The sequence below is a fragment of the Coloeus monedula genome, assembly GCF_965178545.1.
Source record: "Coloeus monedula genome assembly, chromosome: 1".
In the NCBI taxonomy this organism is placed as follows: domain Eukaryota; kingdom Metazoa; phylum Chordata; class Aves; order Passeriformes; family Corvidae; genus Coloeus; species Coloeus monedula.
The window spans coordinates 98,540,822-98,560,708 of NC_138781.1; the positions used below are offsets into that span (position 1 = coordinate 98,540,822).

The window sequence follows — 19,887 nt, forward strand, 5'->3', positions numbered from 1 at the left end:
TCTTTAGTGGTTTACCACCTAAAGACATTTTAAGTACATTTATGAAATTATGGAATCTACTAATTTTATTTAGGAATTTGCAGAATTGTACCATTTACATTATGTACTTTGCATTAATTTAAATGCAACCTTCTTTATATTTGCAACTTCTTTATATTTAAAACTACATGATATCAAGCTTCACCTACAACTTTTAAGGGAATGCTATCTTTGAATCCTTAAGCATTGTCTAGAGTTGCTTTCCGGTACATAGTATTTTAAAACGTGTATACTTTGCACATTTAAAACTGTGTCTCCATCTCAAGGTCTGTGAAATTAAGAAAACATCCATACACATGCACATGCAGCACATGAAGAAAAGACTTGCTCAGACACAAATCTCATTTTGATACAACTACATACAGGCCATAAAAAAACCTCCTATACAGTGTACACAGAAGTCCTGTGTATACAGTAAGGCAGCCATAGGAAGTGGAAAACCTGTCCATCCTTGCTCAGTAAGACACATTAAAACCAGCTAAACAGGTAGAATTAGCATTTCCTCTCCAATTGCCTCAAGGCATACACAACTTATTCCAACTCCAAATCAGAGCCAATGTTTACTTTTAAAAAGAAAAAAAGGCATTCTCAAAACAATCTGAAGAGAGCACAAAAGCTTTCATCTTTGAAATGATAGTAGTCCAATATTTATTATCTGTAGGACAGAAAATTTATCCATTTTTCACTTTCATGGAGTAAGATGTCAGAAAATTAACTGTCCACATCAATATCTTCATCTTGTACATTTGTATGCTTAGTGAGTAAGAATACAGACATATCACCTCAACATTTTTTTTCTCAAATATATATGAAAGGTCCAAGAGCTTTATTTGACAAAGTTATCTAAGATGCAAAGGATCATCCCAGGTTTATTTCATATGAGTTTCACAAACTTTGGCTACAAATGCAACCTCATTATATTAAATACCAATTAGCTTTATCAAGGTAAACCCAGGATAAAGCTCATTGTGCTTGTTTTTTCTTGGTGTTTTGTTCACAGAAAGGAAGAGCCAACACACAGGGTTTCTCAACATTCACACATGGGTACAATTAGTAGAGGGTGGTGTATCTATCCGACTTTTATTTTCCTTCGCATCATTCAGAGGTGACTCGTTACCAATTTGGCATTTGAAGACTTGTTTGTAGGCTTTCCTAAAATTTTCAGATAGAAATGCATATATGATTGGGTTCACAGAAGAATTGCTGTAAGCCAGGCAGTGTGCAGTTACCCTGAAGAGAAAGGAGGCTTGAGTCAGTGGGAAAACTCCAAATTCAGCCCAGAGATGGATCACGTGATGAGGCAGCCAGGAGATGCCAAAAACCACTACCACCACCAACACAGTCTGTGCTGTCTGAGACAAGGAAAGGAAAACATATATGTCTGATGAGCACTCAAAGAATCAGCTTTAACCTGCTTCAAAACTACTATTTTGGGGAAAAAAAACACAACAAAAAGTATACTGACAGGGAACACACTGGAATATTTGTTACTGATTTTACCCCATTACCTATATGGGCTTTATTTTGCATAGTGAACTACTGCAAGGAGAATCCCAGCCTTGGAAAATGTCATAGTAAAGTGCAAATGCGCAACTTTCCTCAACCGTAAAGAATGATGTTCCTAAACCCCTACACAAAAGCTTAGACTTTTCTGAAGTGGACCTAAGCCTGTTGTAAAATAATGACAACAGGGTCTTTGGGATTTAAGTTTTAGTACAGTGCACAAGAATTTCTGATGAAAATTTCAAGAGAGATCTATTATACATGAAGGCAGCTGGTGGAAGAGCTTAGAGCTGCTCAAGTGCTTACTAAATGTGCAGGGGATTTTTTGAAAGTGTCTCCTTTAAACACAGAATTTCCAGTAGGAGATGCTTTGATCAACAAGGATCAACAAGGAGATGCTTTCTGGGATACAATTAGCGAAAAAAAAGAAGTAAGGGCTTGAAATTTCTGGTGATTGCACATTATCAAAACCAACCTGGAAATGAAAGTTCACCACCAAACACTACATTAAAAAATGGAACAAAAAATATCCTCAGTGTTGCTTCCAAACTCCTCTTTCACTATTTATGAGAGGACCATTAATTTCATTACATCCATTCTGACAGCTCCAGAATCAGTTGGTACAGACCCTTCAGGTGCTGAAGGAGTCCTGTCAGGGAACAGTGGAATTTGACTGTCAATATTTTATTTAGTTTTCACTTCAGAAACAGGAGTTAGCGTTTCACAGTGGCCTAACTAATTAATATCTACTCCTCTATCAAGTATCTCTTTCAACTAAATAAGTCTCCAAATAGAAGTCTAATAATAATTCCAAAGCATATTCTATTGGGGGCCATTATAATTACTACATTAACACTTTATAACTTATTTTTTCAGATAATTTAGCGTCTTCTTCACAGCCAAAACTAACCCAGTGGCTACAAAGTGATAAATACTGCACCACAGAAAATATGTAGAGTTCATTGAACTTGGTCTATACTTTTTGGACTGATTAATGCTCAGTAGTAATTCAGACTGACCTACCTAATCAGAACATGAGTTAGCAAAGAGAAATTTACAGGAAAAACATTTTCATTTCTGTGGCAACAGGCCAAAATAACTTATGACAAATGCTGTTGTTGGTCAGTATAATCTCACAACGGAAAACAAAGGACATTATATTTGTATTTATTATAATTTGTTTAGTCTAAAGCAATCATCTGTTTTCACAAGCCATTCCTCTACTTAGCTCCATAGAGTTTAAGTCGGTTGCCTCTAAAACAGCCACAGAGATATTTTCTTTTTCAGGTCTTACCAGGAGAATGTGTTCTAACAAGACTGCATAAATTACGAACAGTTTATTCTCTGATTGATGTATTCAGTGGTTTAATATTCCAAGTGAAAACAAATTTTCAGGATACCATATGCACAATTACTTCAGAAGAGGCATATTACTCCAATTTGTTCAAAATTCTGAGAAAAAATAACCAAGGCATCTGAAAGCAGAGGGTGACAATGTGTCTCTTGTAACTTTTACTTAAAGTATTTCATATCTGCAGAATAAGCAATTTTTTTATTAGGAAACCTCACAACATCTGCTTTATCCCATTGTTCCTCTGAAGCCTAACTTTAGAGCTTACCTTTCCAAAGTCATCAGTTTGTCTTGCAAACAAGGTATCACTAAAGAGCAGCTCTTTTTTACTTACTGGGAGCTTGCATTAATAAATGAAACCCACCTGAAATATATGACGTTAATATTGATGCTTTCTGACCAAAAAGCATGTAAAATAGAATTTAGGCAAATTAATGTTTTTCATTATTTTTTTTCCACACAGCTAGTGAATTTATTTTTAGATTCTTCTACTGGAATGTTGATGAAGGTTTGAATAAAGCTAAAAAATGTATAATTACACCTGAAATGCATTCTTCACAAGACAGTAGAAGGAAAAGAACAAAAATATGGTAACCAGAGAGAGCATTAACACACTAACAAAGACAGGGTTATTTTGAAAAACATGAGTTAGGCCTTAGGTTTAGAAACTCATTTTCTAAGGCAAAAAAGGATTTTGGACGGCTTTTTGGTTCTTTTTCCTCTTTGGCCACTGAACCCTGATAAATCCAAGCAGTCTCTTGATCATGCCTGTAATGCTTTACCCTGAAGCTAGGAAAGTTAATTCCTAGTCAGACCTGCAATTTTTAAGAATTAGTTGTTCAAGGAAATGCAGAGATATTTCCAGTTTGAGAATAACTTAGATGAGAGATGGCAATGTACAAAATGTCTTTGAAAACTGCACCTTTGGCCTTGACAACGTTAAATGCGAAAGTATATATGTTAATTATTTTACTGAGTCAGGGCCATAATGCTTTTAATTCTGGGAATCAAAATCTATTGAGTAGGCTATTTTTTAAAAAATTAGAGAATGCCTAAATAACAGAGTACTTGTTTCCTGTTGAGTCCATGTATATCTCATTTACATTGCAGACAGTCTGCATGCCCGTATGAAAATAGTGGCCAGATTAAATGAAGAGCTACAGCCTAAAGGGTTTTTCCTCCACATCCATAAGCTGAGAAGTTAGTCAAATGATTACTGTGGTCAAATCTGCTCAAAAATCACAACCACATTATATTAACTGACAAATTCTCTGTATAAACACATCTTTCAAATACTGTTCTAAGGTTATATTCTTCTTTAAAGACTTTTCATGCTTCTATTTGTATCCGGTACATAACTTATGTCTTGAATGTAAGAGAAGAAAACGTTGTGTGGAAAATCAATAGAAAAATTGGAGAATCATTAAAAGTCTTTTATTAGACTCCTGTTGGGAAGCACAATAAATTTCATTTTAAAGGTTCCTCATACAGCCTAGGAATTCTTCACTGAAACATTACAAAATCAGCTAGTTAAAAAAACCCAAAACAAACAAAACATAAAAATCCCATGATTTATAAGTCAGGGGAAAATGCCTGTGAGAAAAAAAAAAAAAATTAACACTAAAGACAGGTTGTCTCCCTGTGCCTAGATTTCAGATGCTCTGAAGTTCCAAGTATTAGGATCTCAGGTAATGGCTTGATGTAATGTGGTGGAAAACTTGGATCAGAAAAGATTCCTATCTGCTGAGTTCAGAGGGACACTGAATACTTCATTGAATACTTAATTTCAATTTCTTCTCTCTGTTTCATCTTTAGTAACAAGCAATATAATACCAAATTAGCTTAGCCATAAGACTAAAGTACAATCGAACAAGTTGTCATGGGTTAGCAAGCATAGTCCCGGAAGGGATGTCCTTGCTAAGGGCTGCTTACAGCTTCCTCTATGACCTAACAGAACCTATCAGTGGCCAGTTTGAATATGGACAATTCTTTAAGCCACTTAAAATTGTCACCGCCTCTGTGATCCACGCTTAAGAACAGACAAACTCCCCCTCCAAGCTCTCTCTCGTTTCTGGCACTGGGACAGGTGGCTGCAGGCCCCGTGTGGGGGCCAGCGGGCCCGGCCAGGCCCTACTCGGGCCAGGCCGGGCCGGGCCACGGCCATCCTGGAGCCATGGACCTGTTCCAGCCACGGAACCCCCCCACTGCCTTGCCGTGGGCAGCCGGAGCGGCTCGGCTCTCCCCCCTCTCCACTGTGATAAGCCACATTCCAGCTGCAAGGCCGAGGTGAGATTAACCCTTTCTATTTCTGTGAAGAGCTGAAAACCTGAGGGAAGAGAAAGAGGAGATGCTTAAAGCTGAAATTCTGTTGTGAAGCTATGATATATCAGAGTATCCCATTGTAATTTCATGAAGATATGGGGGGTGGAGTGTTCAACTCGTGAGCAAAAGCACCTGCGCTGAGATAGGCAGATGCTGACGCAGCTGTAATTTCATGAGAAGTTTGGACAGGGAGAGATGAACCAGATGAGGACTTTTGCTCCACACGGGAAAGGAGAAAACCTCAGTTCCTAGAGATGCTCCCAGAGATAGTCCTAACGATGAAGATGAGGGACCCTTTGCTCCTAGGGAAGGAGAAGGGCCTCTGTTCTTAGAGATGAAATGCTCCCAGAGATGGGTGAAGAGAACTTTTGTTTCGGAACGGCTCAACCTTAAAATTGTACCCCAAAAACCTTCAAGAGTGGACCCTCGAAAGCAGTTGTGGGAAAAGCTGCAAGTCGGGGGAAGGGACTCACACGCAGGCAGAGAGACTCCTCTTCCTAAATGGACTGAACAATATTTGGAAGTGGGCGGCTGTCTCGTTGTGATAATGTTTTCATAGCACGAGCAAGAAGAGACTTCTCTTTCTAAATGGACTGAACAAGGTTATTATGGAAGTGATAAACAGACTGAACATCTTAAGGGTTGTCTTTTCACATTGTCAGTGGGAGATTTTTCCTTCTTTTAGGTCTGTTAATAAACTTCTTTATATTCTTGCAAAGTTTGTGCCTGCTTTGCGTTTCTCCTAATTCTTATCTCACAGAAGATAAACAGTAATGAGTATTTTGGGCCAAACCACTGCACAAGTATTAGTAGTGAATGAATCATACCTTTTTCTTGGATGCTTCTGATTTCTTTGACATGTTTCTCAATTTCTTATGCAGATGATTAAGAACCTGAAAAGATTAATTTGCATCTCTTTATCATATTTCACCACTTTCTATTCAAACAAAATCCAAACCCATGTATCTTAGAGTACTCTCATGCTCTCCAGTACTGCGTGATTTGCTTACAAGCATCGCTGAACCAACTTACACGTTTCAAGCATGCACAGTAGGAAAACCAAAGGAATTATGTATCTGCATCTGTGTGAACCAACAAATATGAAGCAGACCACAACTGAATTATTTTATAAATATTTGGATGTATTACATAACAAATACATATCACAAATTAACAAGGAAACAGATGGAAACCTATCCTGCACATAGAATTAGCAATCTCTCTTCTTCCATAAAAAGTCAAGGACTGTTGGTTTAGATTGGCCTTTAGTGTGTGTACAAAACATCAGAAAAGTGTGGGGTTTGAGTCAGAGCTTTTCTGAGTCACCTGCATAATTTGCTTTCTTCATATGGATGCTTGATTAATATAATCAAGATGTTAGGAGTTTTGATCTTTGAAAGAAGCTTAGGCTTTCAAAAATAATTTATAATAAAATGAGGCATGACACACGAGGCATGACACATGAGGCATGACCTTTACCAACAGTGTGATGATACTCACCATGTGTCTTTCACAAGTAAATTTTAAAAATATGTCACAAAAAGGCTCATCATCCGAGAGCAGGGTCCAAATTTTAACGTAATCATTTACACATAATGTTTGGGATAGAGGATGCATAGAGATCTTGAGGTGGGGAAAAGGGTTCAAATTCAGATTCTTCTATATTGTCTGGGGATATTTTCTCTGCTTTCTTTGGGATGCACAGCTAATCACTACCAGGACAGACATCGGTCAAGATTATCTAGAGACTTGATCCCACTCTGATATTAGAGTCTTAGAGACATACATATTGAATTAAAAGAAGTAAGATGGTATTTGTGAATAACCAGAGCTCATCAGCAGACTGCATTTTTAGGTATCTACTCTTAGCTACCAGAGAACCACCAACAACAATAAAAATAAGAAATTACTTGTAACCACTTAATATTGTGAGTGCAGAGATATAATTTGTGCTTATCTGTGCACTAACATGTGACTCACCCTGCATTCACTTCCTATTTGGAAACACTATCCAGGCCTCTTCCGGGACTAACCTGAGCTAAGGAAAAGCAGGAGAAAAATAAATGGACTTTCCCTGAGAAAGTCACATTTTGACTTCATTTCTTTCTTCTTCAGTATGAAGCAGACCCAAAGGAAAGGACAGAACCTCAGCAGAAGACCAAGGACCGTCTTGGTGACGTCTGGTTCACAGACTTTTTATTCACTTGCCATCCCCCTGTACAAACCAGCTGAATGGCTGAGTCCATCAGTGAAAAACATAAAACCAAATAAAAGGGCATGGGAGGAACGCAGTTAAGTTCACTTCCCATCACTGCTGCTTCATCTATCATACCCCTTCACATAACTTACAGTGGTGGGCTGTTTCTACTGGACCTTTGCAAATCCCATCACATGCTACCCAGTGACTGCACTGTTCTGTGATTCTCTCTCACAGCCCAAAACTAAAGTCAGATAAACTCTTCCCAGGAATCAGAACTGCAAAATCTTTTTTAAAGTTACAAACATTATTTTCTTCTGTTCTGAAACTTTTAGCCCAAAGTTTTGCATTGCATCTCTCTCCAGTTCAAAGAAAGATGCAGTAGACAAAACAGTTAGATTGGATATTTGAGGGGGATGGGAGGTGGTGGCAGAGGGTTTTGTTGTTAATTTAGATTATAACCTTCAAATGAACCTTCTCAGCTTCCCCTCTTTCGGATTACACACACATTCCATAAAATAAGTATTTGCAGTGAAAACATGTTGGCTTTATGTAGTATTGTACCAGATGGCATGAAAAGTAGCAGCAAGAGAAATAGGCAAAATGCAATTACTTATCAACAGCAGAGGAACAGCTCTCAAAGACCTACACAGAATGTCATGGAGTATTAAAAAAGAGCCATGTTTATGCACAAACACTACAAGCTAAATTGAAGACAATCCCCCACTACCCTGTTCAAATTGCCTCTGAATGAACAATATTTCTACAATGTGCTTTTTAATTTGTCTCAGGCTATTTCTCTTAAGAAGTTATTTCAAAATATCCACTAATACATTTGCATGTGCATTTTTAACTCATGGAATTAAATACTCAGCTTGCTAAAAAATAGGTCCCAACCTGGTCTCATAAGATGTAATATTTTCAACGCCAGTTTCATGTACCTGTTGCTCAGAGATCAGCTTCCCTGCTTTCTGGAGATGAGGGTGGGGTGCTGTGGTAAGAAAATTATGTTGTTGTGTAAGAGAGTGTAAGGAGACTTGTAGGATCTAGTCTGGTCCAGACTGTATGACCACGACTGCCACTCATGACATTTGACTCAGGCCCTTCATTTTGCCTACAGATCTCTCCACTCCTCCTCTCCTCCTCCTCCTCCTCCTCCTCCTCCTCCTCCTCTCCTCCTCCTCCTCCTCCTCCTCTCCTCTCCTCCTCCTCCTCCTCTCCTCTCCTCCTCCTCTCCTCTCCTCTGTTCCCTTTTCTTTTAAAATTTCTCTTTGGTTATTCTTTTCCCCCTGCTGTTTCAGAAACTACATTCAAGATGGCTTGAGAGGTCTGACTGAGGACTTTGACCAAATAAAATTGAGAAAGAGATTTTTCCAGTACAGGAGTGAAGAAAATAACTTCAACTATCTGTGCCTATTCACGTAAGTCTACCAAACACTGTGAAAGTTTGAAGTCTACACTGTTAAAAACCATGTTTACTGTCTGGCATTCCACTGACTACACCCTCATTATCAGCCACTGAACATCATGCAGAAGGAAAGCCTGCACAAGGTCACTATCTAGCAAGAATGAACAGCTTGTTTTGTGGATAATGTAAGCATTACATTCTGAACCATCTTTGTAGTATGAACCTGATTTACATTCAAGTGCCATTGCCTGCAGTCCATGTTTTAAAGTAATGCTGCTACTTCTATTGTCACAAGAGATCCTTCACCCTCTTTCAAGTAAGTGTGTGACTATTGTGTCATACCTTTTATTTTTCTCTTTCAGTACAGTTTAATAAAGTTTTCCCCCTGCTGCTCAGCAAAATTTAAGATATAATATCCGAAGCCAGATAGGCTTGCATTTTACATTGAGGCTCTTACTTTTTATGGCTTAGTTTTAACCAAGTCTGTAAATCATACATGTCATCAATTCAGAATGTTCAGAATGATAGATAGTAATGGAAACATTCTTAAGGCAAGACATATTTTCTTTAAAGAAAGCTTTTAACATTACATACTATAAAAGGAAATGTTGCTAATAATTACAGGTGTCCAACCTAGGGGTTTGATTGAAAAAGGCCTGACTTTCAAGGACTGAATCCTTGAAAAACCAAGGTACCCAAAATTAGCTGTAACATGGCACAACCCCAGCAGATGTCAACTGTTAGAAGCTGACTGGGAATCATTTATCACTTTACCCTTTAAGAACACCCTAGTGAGTAAATGTTGTAGCAGTGTTACAAAACATATACAAAAAGTAAGTATTAGAAAAAATAGCAAGTACAATGAAAAGCAATAAAAGAGTCAGAACACAAGATGTCTGTAAGTATGCAATGCTGAGACTCAACTGATCACTACATAATCACTGCTCCTCTCCCTGATATAGTAGGCTTCTTTCAAGAATAGTTCTGTGAGGCAACAAGAGCTGGTTTCCTATGGATTTACAACTTCTTTACTGTGTTCCCAAAAAGGTGTCTTCTCCATAGGTTGATGGTACATAAGACTTCTTCCCATACAGCTTGTCTGATACTTAACAGCTGAGTGCAAACTGACTTCTGAAAAGAGAGAGAGGCTAACCGAGACTCTCCACCTTCTTCATTGTCTGCTGTTCTCACAAAACTAGGGAAGTATCATTCCTTCTCATATTTTCACTCCTCTATCAAAAATTTGGATGAAACTGAAGCAAAAATTACTTGTGGAAGAGAGAAAAGAGGTAGCTGTACACATAAGACGCAGAGCATGATCTCAGAAATCTCTGCCTGAAGAGCGTATCATGTGAGATATTTTGGGAGGACAAATACCTGGCACTATTTCAGCAGTTCTGTACATTGTAACAGCATTGTTATCCATGGGGAAAATACAAATCTCTGTTAATATGATATAGAAGTGTGTGTGAGAGAGAAAGAACTTGGCTCCCTATTAGAGTGGTTAAAAAATGAGACTTTCAAAACTGAAAGTTCAATTGCAATTTGTTTATGAAAGAAACAGAACTGCCTTAAAGGAGTCTGGAAAAGGCAATATATTCAAATAGAGAAATGAGTCTCTTTTGTCTTAATTTACTGTATCAGAAGATTGTGTTATCTCGCTGAACCACAGATCATGAAAAACAGTGAAGTTCATAAGAAACTAATGCAGAGATTAATGTCTCCTATGAAGACAGGCTGAGAGAGTTGGGGTTGCTCAGCCTGAGAAGAGAAGACTCCCCCCATCCCAAAATATTGCAGTTGGAGATTTGTCAGTGGCTCCTAATGAAGGCAGGAATGACTCTTTAGCTGCTGGGTACAAATACCTTTGATAGCTTTGTTAAAGTCATGCCATTTTTCAGCTACATTGACATTGATGGGAATACCAGCTAACCCCTAGGTATCTTCTAAAATTCATCCCTTCAGGTTAGCTCCTCCAGCCCTACACCATGGCAAGCAGGATCATACATACAGGCTCAAAATACATCACAAAGCCAGGGTGAGATCCTAGCCTGGCAATAGCTTAAGCACATGATTTCATTGTAACTTCAAGTGGTCTTGATTTTACAAACTTGTTCTCGGGCATGTTTTTCACATAGAGTGGCTTTTGTTGGCTTGGGGGGGGCGTGTTGCCTTTTTTTTCTTTTGAACAGCACATTCATACTAACATTGAGGGATCTACTTCTGTAGATGTGCTTTGTAATGACATGTTGTGTTTTATTTGCTGTGCATATATTTTGGTTAAGCATATTTGCTTTTTTCCTGCTTATACTCTACAGGACTATGCTAATTTTGAAAGATTTCTTTTTAATCTTCTCTCATATAATTAGACTACAGAGGCCAGTACCTGATGCTGAAACTGAAGTTGCTTGGGCTTTGAAAAAGAGAAGAACTAGTAGCTGACAGCCCCCTGTGCACACATTCTGTAACATTCTCCCTGCACTGTGTAATACTTTCTTCAAACTGATGATCTATCGCTACAGCTCAGTCATATTCAACACAGTAGATGAAATACCAGCATATTCATTCAGGGAAAGCAGGATTTGGATTATGCATGGAAACATGTTTCTTCTTCTTTTGCCAGGTTGGATTTGTTCCACTATGAACAGCAATTTAGAAATGTTGTCCTTTGTGTTCTGCGTGCCTTGGTTTCATCAGTTTTGGATGACATTATAGCCTCAATTTGCACATCACAGGTAAGCTGATGTAACATATAAAACTGAGCAGAACATAAAATTACTTGTTCAAATTAAGTACTTCAAGTACATCTATTGAACTTGTAATTTGAAGAACTGACTTCTCGACACTTAAGCAGTCCTTATTTGCAAGAGCAGTCCTATCCTCTCAAATGTAAATCACTGCCTAAGGAGAGATCCTGCCACTGAGGGCTGCTGGCACAGAAACAGGAGGATCTCTGTGTAACTCAGCAGGTAGCACCTGGTGCTCCAGATCCTGTTCAGCAGCAAGCAGAGGATCGTACACTGAAGGCTGCAATTTTTACTCCAGAAAAATGTGACGCTTTGCTTAAGCAGAAAAGCCCTTAAATTCTTGTGTTCAGGCACCCTTACTTACTGCTTTTTCCCACCTGGGTCCTCATGCCCTGCTCCCTAGAACCACCTGCCTTTGCTGAAGTCAGAGGTAAATCTCTCATCAACTTCACCTTGGGCAAGACATTGCACTGCAGGGACCAGGCAGCATGATGCACCTTATGCTCTTAATACCAAACAGGTAATTTGTGTCTTTTTAAAGTCCACTGCACATTATAAGAAACACAATCTGTTCATCTGAAGCCTGAACAACTTGTTGCTTTGTTGTACTTTATTAAACCAAACTCCTCATACAGCACTGCAAGAAATTAAAAGCTATGGTGATGGAGAAAGCAGCAGAGCACTGGGGCTTCTTAGCATTCTGCAACAAGGAAATCTGACAGAGAGACCCCAGTAATTGCCAGAATACCCCCCCCCCCCCGTGCAATCCCTGTTCTGACCTCTCTGTACCATTGAACATAATGTTGTCCCCCCTCAGATATCCGTTAGCTATAAAACCTGCCCTCTCCCTTTGTGGCACAAACTCACCCCTGCTCCTTTTTCTCCCAACAGTGCCAAGCCCTTCCACATGCCCAGAAATGGTCCTATGGCTCATGGACACCTTTTCCACCACTGTGTCCCCCCCATCCTTTTACATTTGCCCCACCTTGGCATAGCAGAAGGAGATGAGCAGCAGTGGGAGCAGATATCCAAAGACAAACGTGCAAATCACGTAGACCTTCTTGTGGCGTGGGTTGGGCCAGAACTCCCAGCAGAAGGTCTGGTTGCTGGTCTCACGGTGGAAGATGCGCTGGTGGTGAGCCACAGGCGAGGCCATGGCGAAGGAGAGTGCCCAGATGAGCCCCACACCCAACATTGCATTGCGGGGAACACGCAAGGCTGAGGAGCGCCGGGAGTGCACGATGGCCACATACCGGTCCACAGACATGGCCGAGAGCGTGAAGATGCTCACCAGCATGGAGATGGTGAAGAAGTAGTGGATGAACTTGCAGATGAAGGCTCCCAGCACCCAGGTGGGGAGCACGTAGACCGTGGACTGGAAGGGGATGCAGAAGAGCAGATAGGCCAGGTCGGCGATGCTCAGGTTGAGGATGAAGATGTTGGTGGTGCTTCGGCGCTTGCCTGGCTTGCTCCGCGCCAGCACCGTGATCACCAGGGTGTTGCCCAGCACCCCCAGGGTGAAGATCACACCGAAGACGATCAAGGTGATGACGTTCTCGATGCCGATGCCGAAGAGGGGCTTCCCCTCGGCCTCCGGCATCCCGGAGAGGTTGAACTCCCCGCGGGGCGTCTCTGCCGCGGGTCGGGACAGGTTGAGAGGCGCCGCCGCGGGCTCCCCCGGCTCCATCCTTCCCCTTGCTCGCCGGGCAAAGTTTCCGCGGGCGGAACGCGGAGCCGCCTCTTCCCGGCACCGCGGACCCCGGCGAGCCCGGGGCGGCCGCCCCACCAGCGCCGGGCGGCGGGGAGGGGAGCGCGGAGGTGCCGCCGAGCTGGGCGCAGCTTGCGCCGGCGGGAGCGGAGCCGGCGCGGCAGCCCCGCCGCCCCCCGCAGCAGCGCTCCGCCCGCCTCGGCCCCGCGCCCCGCCGCGCCCGCCCCGCCGAGCCGCCGAGTGTCCGCGCCCCCCGCGCTGGCAGCCGCGCTGCTTCGGGAGCTCAGCTCCCCGGGAACGTCTCCTCGGGGAAACGGGAGGTGGGGCTTTCTTGCCCTCTTTATTTCCCCCCGCCTTTTCTTCCCTCCCTTCAGCTTGCAGGTGCCCCCCCCCCCCCAGGGCGGCAGCCGGAATCCCGGTCCTCTCCACAGAAAACTTCGCTCCGCTCCGAGGGAGGCTCGGGAGCCGCGTCTCCCAGCAGGGCTAGGCGGCGCTCGGCTGGTCCGACCGGGCTTAAATGAACCCGCTTGGAAAGACAGAAATAATGAAGCGCCTGCGTGAACCCACCTCAACAGGTAGCCAGCAGCAAGAGTTACTCGGAACTAAGCATCGCCTGGGCTCACTGTTCTCACCTCCTTCACAGGTTTCCTTTAATCACTCAGTATCTCAAAGAACAAAAGGAGGCAGACATTGTCACGCCTTCCTATAAAAAAACCAACAAAGCAAAGCAAAAAAAAAAAAAAAAAAAAAAAGGAATAGGAAGTCTAGCCGCTTTTCACTGCCAAATCACGACTCGGCGTTTGAGAGCTCCGCCGCGGCAGGAGAGCGTTCGTGCTGAGGGCCCGCGGGCTCCCTGGAGCCGGGCAGCCGCAGGCAGCGCTACACGGAGCCGAAACAGGAGCTCCTGGGAAGCCAGTCCTTCAGAAAGAGGCGAAACATAGAACTTAATCCAGCATACGGATGCGAGTTTGTGAGAATATTCTCACCGGCACATATACCTTGTGAATGAAACGGATTTGCCTGAGGATTTTATCCATTTCTTTCCGAATTACCAGTCAGTGAGCTACAGCTGGCAGCAGCTGTGACCAAGAGAACTGCCCAGATGTGAGCTTTTGCGTATTTTTCAGTCTGCAGTTTGACGAGGTTTTTTCTACCTTTCTTTTTGCTACTTATATTGAAGCATCTCAGCAGCTGCACATCAGCTGACTGCAAAGCCATCGACTTCTGCAGATGTAGATTTTAATTAAACTAATATATGGTCTGCTCCATTATGTCCAAAGGAACACAAAATGGGAGAGTACAATTCAGTTTATATTGATCTCAGAAACTTTTATTTGGATTGAACTGGTTTCTACATCAGTTGTAACTCATTTAAGAAGTTATAAATATATCAAGCAAAAATAAACTAGTAAAGATTCCTCAAAGACTTGGGTTTTACTTTTTGTAATGTGCATTCTTTATAATTTTGTTGACATGTTTGATTACCATGCAAATCTACTAGTCTCTACTTCTGCAAGGGATTTGAGAAAGAACATTATATTTCTAGGATATATCAGATATCACATACTTTTTGGAAATACTCTGAGTATATTGTGAAAATGAACAAGAGTCTATAGATTTTCCTAGTGTTGCTGATGCCTGTGTTTGCCTCTGAGTTCTTTCATGTGGTGAGAGAGACAGAAGAAACGTTTTGAATATGACTGATGGTTTGCTTTTGAACCATGTCATGCTGCCAGACATCACTCATTTTCCAGGATATCTGGAGTGTAGCCCTGGTTCTAATGAAGTTAATGCAGCCCTCTATCTGAAATTCTGCCGGTCCTCACCACTCACACTCTGTTTTCTTGCAAAATATTATCTTTTGAAAAGAATACCCTGAAAGGTTAGAGAAGGGAGATATTACTTAAGTAATAAGTTACACTTAACAGAAGAGTAAGCAGGAAAAGTGGGTATAGAAACAAAATCAGTTTTAGTGGAAATCAACCTTAAACTTACATTAATTGTTTGGATGGGAGAGTTGACTATTGGTTTCCTTTGGATATTTAATTGACAGTTTTGTGATTCAAGCTTTGCTTTTCTGCTATATATCTTACGTAAATTATATAGTTCCTATAAGAATACCCTGAGCATTAGGGGAAAAACCCCCCAAGAATACGACTATATTGTAGCTTTTCTGTCAGGCCTTCAGGCTGCAGATTTTATGTGAGTGAAGGAAAGTTCCCACACTGACAACACTCATGATTGCTGTTAAGATTGTCATAACCAAACAGGTATTGACATGTTAAACCACTGTTCTTCTTATCTAGACTGAGTAAAATTTTCATGCAAAAGAAAGTTGGGATGGAAGAGCTGTTATGAATTCAGTACAAATAAATATATAGTTAAATACAGAAATTAGTTGAAAAAGTATGAGGAAAAAAGCAGTAAAAATATTGCATTGCACTTCATGAAAATAAATTTCATGTCTTTGCAAAAGAGATCTTTTAAGTATGTGCTTCACACATTTCCTTGAATCTAGTTTTATTGAAACTAGTCCTGAACATTTTTTGGCATGAAACAATCTACTAAAACTAGAATAGCCTATGAACTTCAGAAAGATCAAGAAACTACATGCAGTGTTTTTCTGTCTGTAACTAGAATTCACAGTCACCTTGATCAGATAACTCACCTCCAAAAATATGTTTGGCTTCAAAATTTTCCATAGCAATCAATGGAAAAAATAGTAAGAGAAATGTCTGAAAGGGATGGGAACCTACGTAGCCTGTTAAGTCTAGGCCTTCATATTTACTCCTCAGTGGCTTAATCCAGAAGATATTACTGTAAAAACATACAAGGATGTCCTTCCTTTTGCTCACTCCAATGGTTGGGTATGTTATTTTTATATGGTTCCAATAATTAAAATATTTTACCTACACTGGTACATTTTTATTTCAGGAATAAGAAATCCAATGTATGGATTTAAAATAATAATTACTACTAAGTTCTTTACTATGTAATGCACGTATGTAGGTATAATAAACATATAACCAATATAATGTCAGGAAAATGCATTTATATTTTAAAATGAACATTTAATCAGCATCTCAGAAACAGGAAACAATGTACCTTTTAGTTACTGTCCCACTTTTGATTACACTGAATAACTGAGGCACAGAAATCAGCATCTGATGATACAAATACGTACACAGGTATATGTCTTTATGCATTTTTTCTTCCACAAGAACAAAATAATAGGATATAAAACTTCTTAAGAGAAGAGTTTTAGTAAAATCCTGTATAAATTCTTTTGGGGTCTTTTGGAAGGGTTTTCAGGCTCTTTTCTGTAGTGAAGTTGAAGCTGGAGTTGAGGTTCAAGTCTCTCAACTGCACCCATGTAAATAAACAGAAACCATTTAAAGTGTATTTATATTAAAGCATATGAGTAACCCTAACCTTTAGAAATCTTTTGACAGCTCAGCCCTTAGCTGATTGACCAGTTTTCTTTGCTGCAAAAAGTATTCTCCAGCTTTGGTCATGTTTTGTTTATAAAACACAAGACTGACAACAGGTTTATTTTGAAGACTGACTCTTTCTATTTATTTGTGAAACAAGATCAGGTGCAACAGTCACATCAATCCTACCTCATTATTTTTCTTTGTGACGTGTTCCTGAAGTAGAAATTTGCATTTTAAAGGCGGATGTGAACTTTAAATAAAATTCAAAAACCTAATAAAAAAGTCCATGATCCATAACCAACCTTTGATTCACCCTTTATAAAGTAACTAGTATGTAAAAGTCAAGCATCTATGAGCATTAACTCTCCTTCTGTCTATATTCTTGGGAATAATGTAACCCTCAGGTCACAATTGTCATTACATTCAGGTTTCCATAGTGGAGAAGTGTCACCAATAAACTGAAGTTTATTGCTTCTTGCTGACATTTAGAAAGAAGTAAACATCTGCCCATATACATTTGAGAGTCATTGCCATTCCATCCCTCAGTTTGTGCTGATTTTTTTTTCTCCTAGTTCTCTATTCCAGTTCTTAAAAATCAGTTCTAAAAAAGACTTACAATGCAGGCAATCAAAAGAAGTAAATGTGAAGCTAAGTTTCCAAAATCCCATTTGTAATTTGTACTACTATATAAGTAATATTAAGTACTATGAAGTGCTTTAAAGTGATATGTTTTAGACTTCAAAATTGTACATAAGAACATGTGTACATATTTTATTCAATGCCCAGAAATTTTCCCTGTAAAAATTCCAAAAGCTGAACACCATGGTCTAACAACATGAACTTGCTCTATAGTTGTTGAAGAGAGTTGCTTGTTTCATTTTCCTTGGTTTGTGCCAATTACCCCATGGGATGCTTTTTAATGTTGGCTGCAGAAGCAACTTGCCTGTGCATGAAACCACAGCTGTGTTTTGTCTGAAACAGAATTGAGTGTATTTTGATGAACTCTTGTAATACAATATAACACAATAGATCAGATCTTACTCAGCTCAGGAGAATGCAGCAGGTATCCAGGTCATGGGCACAGTGTCTGCAGAAGTCTTTTAAATGGACAATTATTCTACCATCAAACTGCTTCATGAAATGTACATCTGGCTGGAGTGAGGTCATAGGGCTTGATACAGGCTTAAGTTCTGTAAAATGAGCATCATGTTTCTATATAGGAAAAACAGAAATATGAGCTCAAGAAGTTACCTTAGCCATGATATAGGGAAACATCAAAATTATCAAGGCTGAAAGAGGTAACAGTGGAAAGGAGTAACTCGGAAAGCATGACTCCTGCTGAAGCAGGTGTGTGCTGCTGGTAAAGCAACCAGGAGTTTGCAGGTTGCTTTGTCTGGGGTCAGCTCCATGCACAGGCAGAGACAGTGAACATCTGATATAAGGAAAAAAGGCCAGGACTTCACTGTTCAGCCCTGGAGACCTTGGTCAGCAGAGCATTTCTTTGGGCAAAAGAAGAAAACAGTGGACAGCAGATGGATGCCTTTCCCAGCAGTTACTGCTGCCTCTACACTCTCCTCCATCCTGGCAGCAGCAATTGCAGCAATCTTGGCTCCTTCAGGCTCTCCACAGTGCTCAGAAAGGGCTTGTGTGCCAGCAGCACCCTGGACTGGGCTTGACACCAGTCTTCCTCATTCAAGAGGTGCAAGATCTGATTTGTACATATTCACAAGGAGCATGGAGATGGCTCCAAATACAGCTATGAAGGGAAAAAAAAATGTGAGTGAGTTGACATTTTCCTGGAGGTATGATGTCCAAAAAAGTGTGTAAATCATAATTTTGATTTTTCTTGGAATATTGGTTTTTTTATATGGATACCTATGTAAGCAGAGATGTATAGTGTCTAGGAAAATGATAAAAAAAACACCTCTGTAGCTGTGCAAAGGCTTTGCAAAGATGTAGTAAAGAGAAACAGGATTTTTGTAGACAAAAACTGCTAGCTCGCCATTTATTTTAATTGTGTATGTCAGACTGTCATCATATAAATTGTGAGTCAGGAAACAAAAACCCTAAGGCAGATTTAATAGTCTTCATTAGAACTACTATTACAATTACCAACAGAACCTGTCTGCTTTACAAAATATCCTGTCTTGTAGTTAAATAGCCTGACAAAATTAATTCCAGTTACAAAGCTCTGGGGATGACTAGAAGATTATTTTCTTTTACCTGTTTGTATGCTGCACATCATTTTACTGCTGTTAGGACTTTGGCTGCATCAGAATTCAAGGAAAGGACACTAACATATAGACATCAAAGCGATGAATTCAATGCAGCAAATTCATTCCATAGTTGCCATAGGTCTTAACTTAAGGTCTTGCAGAAGCCAATTTTCAGTGCTGCTGCCAGGTCTCTGGGTTTTAGTGAATCCTTTCCCCAGCTCTTGCAATTTCTTTTCTGACAGAACAGAGACCAGTTTTACTTTCAGGTAATTAGTGAAACATTTTATTGTAGTGGATGGAGGTAGCTTAAGCTTGGTTTTGTTTGAGCCAGACTTTTCTTCTGTATTGGTTTTAGTAACCGCTTGAGTCGGTGGTTATTGATTCAGGCTCAGTTGTGTGGTGTTTTAATTTGCTCTGGGAGTGGGCTTCATTCAGAGTCCAGATCATTAAACTGAACCAATTTTTCATTTTTCTGAGATTTCCTTGGAGATATTATTACTCAGGGTTTACTTGAAGTTCACCAAAATTATAGGTGAGGTTGCCTTCCCTTTCCTAATCTCCCAAGACTCACTGGGCATATGCAGAACACCATGGAAGAGGGTTCTGCTGGAGGTGTTCCCATTATAACTGCCCTGCATCTCAGAAGGCAAACAGAAATCAGAAAGAAGAACAATTAACCAATCTTCATAAATACCTATTTATCCTAAAAAAACAGCACTGATGGAAACCCCACCACCTTTGTAGACACTCCTAGTGCTCAGCTATCATTTACAGCCAGAAATCTGTTACTGTTTACTTACATTCCTAGTGCAGCAACTTCAGCATGCTTCTCTCTTACCTATGAGTATGGAAAACAGTGTATTCTGTCTGCTTTTGCAGATACTTTTCAATATTTGGAGGCAAGCAGCCCTTGGTGGAGACAGTTCAGATTCACACGTGTCCACCTGGTGGAGGAACTTGAG

General features: G+C 40.3%; 1 protein-coding gene across 1 annotated transcript; it reads right to left on the minus strand.

Annotated features, from left to right (window-relative positions):
* Positions 1 to 1,073: 1,073 nt before the first annotated feature.
* Positions 1,074 to 13,254, minus strand: GALR1 (galanin receptor 1; the record flags this gene model as incomplete). Its single annotated transcript, XM_082286269.1, has 3 exons — positions 1,074 to 1,391; positions 6,043 to 6,108; positions 12,553 to 13,254. The coding sequence occupies 3 exons, from the start codon at positions 13,252 to 13,254 to the stop codon at positions 1,074 to 1,076; spliced, it is 1,086 nt and encodes a 361-aa protein (XP_082142395.1).
* Positions 13,255 to 19,887: the final 6,633 nt, after the last annotated feature.